Source organism: Garra rufa, chromosome 10, assembly GCF_049309525.1.
Source record: "Garra rufa chromosome 10, GarRuf1.0, whole genome shotgun sequence".
NCBI lineage: Eukaryota > Metazoa > Chordata > Actinopteri > Cypriniformes > Cyprinidae > Garra > Garra rufa.
In genome coordinates, this window is record NC_133370.1 from 21652542 (window position 1) to 21659443 (window position 6902).

General features: G+C 33.4%; 1 protein-coding gene across 1 annotated transcript in view; it reads left to right on the forward strand.

Moving 5' to 3' along the window:
* Window positions 1–5719, forward strand: part of asap1a (ArfGAP with SH3 domain, ankyrin repeat and PH domain 1a) — a 72173-nt gene extending 66454 nt beyond the window's left edge. Inside the window, exons 27-29 of the mRNA XM_073849398.1 lie at window positions 198–256; window positions 1903–2025; window positions 2105–5719. Of these exons, the coding sequence (XP_073705499.1) occupies window positions 198–256; window positions 1903–2025; window positions 2105–2179 (257 nt within the window). The 3' untranslated portion in view covers window positions 2180–5719. The remainder of the gene's footprint in view (window positions 1–197; window positions 257–1902; window positions 2026–2104) is intronic.
* The last annotated feature ends 1183 nt before the right edge of the window (window positions 5720–6902 follow it).

The following is a 6902-nucleotide window of genomic DNA, read 5'->3' on the forward strand; positions in this document are numbered from 1 at the left end:
AATCAATAATTTTGACCCATACAATGTATTTTTGGCTATTGCTACAAATATACCCCAGCGACTTAAGACTGGTTTTGTGGTCCAGGGTCACATATATATATATATATATATATATATATATATATATATATATTTATTTATTTATTTATTTATTTTTTTAAGATTTATTTTTGGCATTTTTGCCTTTATTATGATAGGACAGATCAGAATTGACAGGAAACATAGTTGGAGAGAGATAGGGGGCAGGATTCAGAAGGTCCTTGAGCCAGGATTCGAACACGGGACGCCCGGAGCGCAACGGCGCTATATGTCGACGCGCTGCCCACAAGGCTATCAGCGCCGACCAAATTAAGATATTTTTGATGACATCTGAGAGCTTTCTGACTCTGCATAGACAGCAATCTAACTACTAGTTAAAAGTGTTAAAGACTGACGTGGAAGAGAAGAAATTCTCGTAGCTTCATAAAATTAAGGTTGAACCACTGATGTCACATGGACTATTTTAACGATGTCCTTGCTGCCTTTCTGGGCCTTGAATGTCACGTGTCAGTTTTGTTACTGTCTCTGCAGGGTCAGAAACCTCTCAAATTTCATAAAAAATATCTTAATTTGTGTTCCGAAAGATGAAGGGTCTTACAGGTTTGGAACGACATGAGAGTAATGAGAGTAATTAATGACAGAATTTTTATTTTTGGGTGAACTATAAATATTTATTGATGGTTTAGCAACTTAAAAAAATACGTAAAAAAGGCATTAGTTTAGATGTTATTTTCTTATTTAAAAAAATACATTTATTTATTTAGATTTTTGTTTGTTTGTTTTATATTCCTTACAGTTTTGGGATCAGCATTTTATTGAAAGAAATTAGTACTTTTATTTACCACAGACACAATTTGTTTAAAAAAATCACAGTAAAGACTTATGTTACATAAGATTTCTGTTTTAAATAAATGCCATTCTTTTTAAATTTCTATTCATCAAAGAATCCTGAAAAATATATATCATGGTTTCCACAAAAATATTAAGTGTTTACAACATTAATATTAAAAAATATGTGTTTTTTGATCACCAAATCAGCTTATTAGAATGACTTCTGAAGTATCATGTGACACTGAACCATGTAGTAATGGTTGCTGAACATTTTTAATAGATTTTAGAATATACAATTGAGGTCAAAAGTTTACATACACCTTTCAGAATGCATGTTATTTTTTATATAGTACTGACCTGAAAAAGATAAAAGACATTTACACGTAGTCCACAAGAGAAACTAATAGTTGAGTTTATAAAAATGATCCTCCAGAAGGAAAAACAATGCATTAAGAGCCATTTTGATCAAAATGAAAATGAGTACATTTTTCTTATTTTGCCTAAATATCATATTTCTTTCATTTAGTACTGCCCTTCAGAAGCTTCAAAAGATACAAAATAAGTTAAATTTACCCTGATCTTCAAATTTTAAAAGTTTTCACCCCCTCTTAATGCATTGTTTTTCCTTCTAAAACAAGTTAAGAATCAAGCGTATGTAAACTTTTGAACAGGGCCATTTTTATACATTCAACTATTATCTATTATTTTCTCTTGTGGACTATATGTTAATGTCTTTTGTGTGAAGTCTCTTATTCAGGTCAGTACTAAATACATTTTTGCATTTTGCATGATCCTTTTTATTTTGGCAAAATAATTAACATTTTGCAGATTCTGCAACCTCAACAGAAAACAGTTCAATATTTCACATTGTTAATGTTTTTACTGTATTCTTAATTAAATAAAGGTTGCCTTAGTGAGCACTAGAGACTTCTTTCAAAAACCTAAAAAAATACCCCTCATTTTTTAATAATAATGTATATTAGAAAAAATCAACAGGTGTAACACTAATAACCTGAGATCATCTCTGTGCAGGGCAAGAACAAAATAAAGCGTGTGAAAACCATCTACGATTGCCAAGCGGATAATGACGATGAGTTGACTTTTGTGGAGGGGGAGGTTATAGTTGTTACAGGAGAGGAAGACCAGGAGTGGTGGGTAAGTAAATCCGTGCCGTGCGCTTGCTACTAGTACTGTTAATGCAGATTGTCAAATTCATCAACCTGCCTTTTTACAGATCGGGCACATAGAAGGGCAGCCTGAAAGGAAAGGGGTCTTCCCAATGTCCTTCGTGCACATTCTGTCAGACTGACAGCGTATAAGCGGCAGCCGAGAGGCTCTCTAACTAGCACAAGCTCCGCTCTCTCTGGCCTCACACTGGACTGTGGGCATTGCCTCTGTACATAGCTGCTGAAACCCAAACGGTCTCCAAACAAAACAAAACATGAAGTATCAAACCCATGCTCCCTTAATCCTCAAGGGTGAAATGTGTAAACTATGTGTTGTTCATAAACTGTGTTATCCTGCCTACCAGTATTATCGTAGCCATGGCAGCCCAGCATGCCAAACTGGGCTTGCAGTAGCTATACTTGGAAATCTAGCACTTAACATGTATGCTGTAACTTTGTGTATGTGTACACATATAGAATTATATGTATGTCCATTTTAAGTGTGTCTCTGTACATACATATGCACAGATGTAAGTGTATATTTATGTACGTATGTATAATGTACAAGTGTGCAAATGTATGTTAACCCTGCTTGCTTATGGAGCCAGAGTGACTCTAGACATTTTAGTGTACTGTTTTAAAAGAAAAAAAAGATCATCTCTTGAATTTTTAGAAGGCGTAAATGATGAGCAAGAATACTTAAATACTATACCAGTGTTGAAATTCCCAGCATAGTGGGATTCTGGTCAGGGATCAAAACCAAAATGTAAAGGTTTGAACATCTCATCTGCTATATGTAAACAATCAAAATATGCATTTATTCAGTTTGCATCGCTCACAAAGAAGCTTCGGTGAGTAGGAGACCAATTTACAGCCCTAGAAAATTGCTGGCGTAATGCTACCACTTTCTATCAGCCAGTATGTTCATATGGTGGCTGTGTCCAAGGACGTTACCACATAACCAGTGATAATTTAAAGGTAACCAGACTTGTATGGCTTAATATAATGTAACAATGTCTTTTACTGAAATATGTTGTAGAAAACCCATGAACGACTTACGTTATTATTAAAAAATCCACATCGTTTTATACATATTTTGGACTATGGAGGATGCCATTATTTCACTTAAGAAAAATGGTTGCACTCGGTGAGCTACTGGAACTACCTGTTGCTATTTTACCGCAATACAACTTGGAAAATAAAATACTGATACAATGCCAGATTGTGTGGCTTTTGGTTGTAATTTTCAGTAGAATGGAAACAAGAGAAGCAATGCAAGTCTTCACTGCTTTCCTAGCGATATTAAGGAGAAAAGCGTGGGAAGATACCTATGGACAAAAAAATCTTCCTAAAGATTCTTTGATCTTTGAGATCTTTGTTCTCTCCACTTTAGCCCTGATGCCTTTGGGACTTTTAGTGGACCACAGCTAGTGAAAGAGGTTACAAATGGCAGAAACAAGAAACGCTAGATGCCATCCTGACAGGATGTAAATATGGCGATGCTTGTCATGACACCGCAGCCACTGAAGGAGTTTCTCAGCGCAGATTTCACTTGATATTCAGGGGCAAAAATCTATGGTATGGCATTTTAAAAAGCAGGTCATATGAGTTTTAAAAGTGTTGTGTTGGAGTCCCCTACAACAGGTTAAAATGAATCTAAGATCAGTAAACATTGTAATTTTCTTAGAATACACGTTTATACGTAGTAATTTATGAATAATTTCGAAACGGTTCATTCAAAGCAGCTTTGAGCATAATATTGGTAAACCCCTCCCCTCCATAGGCCTACTCTGCTCTGATTGGTCAGCTGGCCAAGCTTGTTGTGATTGGCACAGAGAGGAGTACTTGAGCAAGTTAGTGAGCACTACCATCTGTGTTGCCAAGTCCGCAGTTGTTTTTAATGTCTGCGGGTTGAAGCGACCCCAATAACGACATATTTAGCCCCTGGAATGCAAATTTACCAGGGGAACCCCGACAAAAGTGTGTATTTTACACCCCTGAATGCGTTTTTTTAAGTTGAGTTTTAAGTAGCAATTGGGTGGGTTTTGTTGTGAAAACCTGGCAACCCTGATGCACCTTTACATAAAACAATAATATAGTGCTCCAATCCGTTCTTAAAATAATGACATAAAAACTATGTGCCCACAGCTAAAGTGTAAACACATAAAACAATAATAGTGGATACATTAGCCGAGTGCTAACATGACTAACTGATGAATCAACAGTTTATAAACCAAAATATGTCTAAGTTACATTCTTTATTATGAAACGAAGTAATTAAAACAAGAGTCTTAATCGACATTCTTAGGAAATAATGGGTTCACAGCGAATTATCAGAACTATTTCAGTATTCCGAGTTGTGTTGTGGTAAAAATAACAACAGGTAGAGCCATTAGCTCACTAAATGCAACCATTTTACATCATTGGAACAATGGCGCCCCCATAGTCTAAAATATGTATAAAACAATCGGGATTTCTTAATTAACGTAAATCTTTCATGGGTTTTCTACTACGTATTTCAGCGAGAGATGTCATTTATGTTATATTAAGCCAAAGCAAGTCTTAATACACGGATCCTTTAAGAATAAACCACTGACGAGCGCATATCGATCGAATATTTGAGCGTCCATTGTGGTTACGGCCTTGGTTGCATCTGTGGGACCGCTTTATTCCTTCCCCATTGTCGTTTAATGCCAAATCTGACAAAACCGATGCCTCAGCTCTGGGAAAGTGCCCTTGTTGATATTTTATTAGGTCATACAACAGCGTACCTTATTCATCTGGTCCAATTAATTTATAAAGCATCACTCATACATACATGGATCTGACTGGTCAAACGTTGTATAAAAATGGATATATGTTGAGCAGAACACAATCTGTTAATTAAAGGTTAGGAGGAGTTTTGTTGTTTGCTTACAGTGACTGTGGAATGTGATTTCTTTTGGTTTGTTTTTACGTTGAAATGAGCTGCAAGGGGACCCGGCAGTAAGTGACTGACTCGATATGACTCAGAATGAACTAACGCTGCCTCTTTTCTCGTTACCCTATCAGGGAGACCAGCATTCACTCTTGGTTTTTAACTCCTATTGTATTAACAAAAGAAGATGTATTAATGAATGCCACCTGTACTATATTTGATGATGATAGTATTTGACATTTATAGGGCTAAAGTGTTTCAGCATGGAGAGGGATGGAACCTTCAAGTGTAGTTTATTATGGTTTTGTTTCTCTGTTTTAGGACATGTTACGATTAAAATAATATTAACTAAGGAATAAATAACAGGAATTCAGCACAAACAACATCTCTGCTCCATGAACAAGACAAAACAACTTCAAGATTTGTGGTAGAAAGTTGTGGACGCATCATTCCTGGACTGTTTCGTTTAGATCCCACTGTTGGACCACGTCTATCTGTTTTAGATGTTCAATCCAGCACAACTCCACATCATGGATTCTTGTGTTGCTAATATTGTAGCATATTGAAGTCTGGAAACAGTCAAAAGGACAATTCACATTTAAGTGAATAAACTGGATTCAGTCCTAATGTTAAATTTAGGATGGATTTTGCCACTCTCTCTTACCTTTTTTTCTGTGTTTGCTGCACTGTAAGTTCAGTCAGAAAGAAAAACAAACTTGGCTATCAAGTCTTCGAATCTTAAAATAAAGACTTTACGTTGAAACCATGCAGTCTCCTTGCTATTTATTTATTTTTAATTCAAGCTGGATTATTTGACATACAGGGTCAGTCTAAAAAAACGACTTTAAGACTTTATTTTCTGAACACTGACTTTTTAACTTTTCATGAATGAATCATATTTTTATTAGTAAAATCACAAACACAAACATTTTTTCCCTCAAAATATTTTGAACACCTTTTTTTAAATATTTTTTATATTATAGATGATTTGTTTTAATCTTGAAAATAAACCTGTAGTCTATTAAGTTGACTAAGTCTACTACTCCTATACTATAACTATAAATTTGTATTGTTTTTTATAATTTATTTTTTTAATAATAATAATAATTTTACTAACTAAAGTAACTTTTCTATTTGAATATATTTTAAAATGTAATTTATTCCTGTGATCAAAGGAAAATTACTTCAGTCTTCAGTGTCACACGATCCTGCAGAAATCATACTAATATGCTAATTTGCTGTTCAAGAAACATTTATTAATATTATCAATATTTAAAACAGTTGAGTACACTCAAATGATTCTTTGATGAATAGAAAGACCCAAAGATCAGTGCATATAAATAAATGAATAAATACATAAATAAATAAATGTGGAAATTAAATTACACTTTTGACAGAATTATTTATTTATTTATGCATATCTGCATTTATTTAGTTATTTCAGCATTAATTTATTCATTCATTCATTTAGTTATTTATGTATTTCTACATTCATTTATTTATTCATTTATTCGTTTATTTATGTATTTCCACATTTATTTATTTATTTACACTTAAGTAATTTTTCGTCCCCCATATATATATATTTATTTATTTTATTTTATATATTTTATTAATTTATTTTTTTTAAACAGCAAATTAAAATATTAGAATGATTTCTAAAGGACCATGCGAGTAATGATGCTAAAAATACAGCTTTGAAATCACAGGAATAAATTACATTTTAAAACATAATCAATAAAAAAATAGTAGTTTTAAATAGTAAAAAACATAAAAAAATGTTTTTGGTGTTTCTGCTGTACTTTTGATCAAATAAATGCAGGCTTGGTGAGCAGAAGAGACTTCTTAAAAAAACATTAAAAATCTTACTGTTCAAAAACTTTTGACTGGTAGTGTTATATTATTATTTAAATGTATTTATATTATTAGTTATCTTCTATATTGGATTT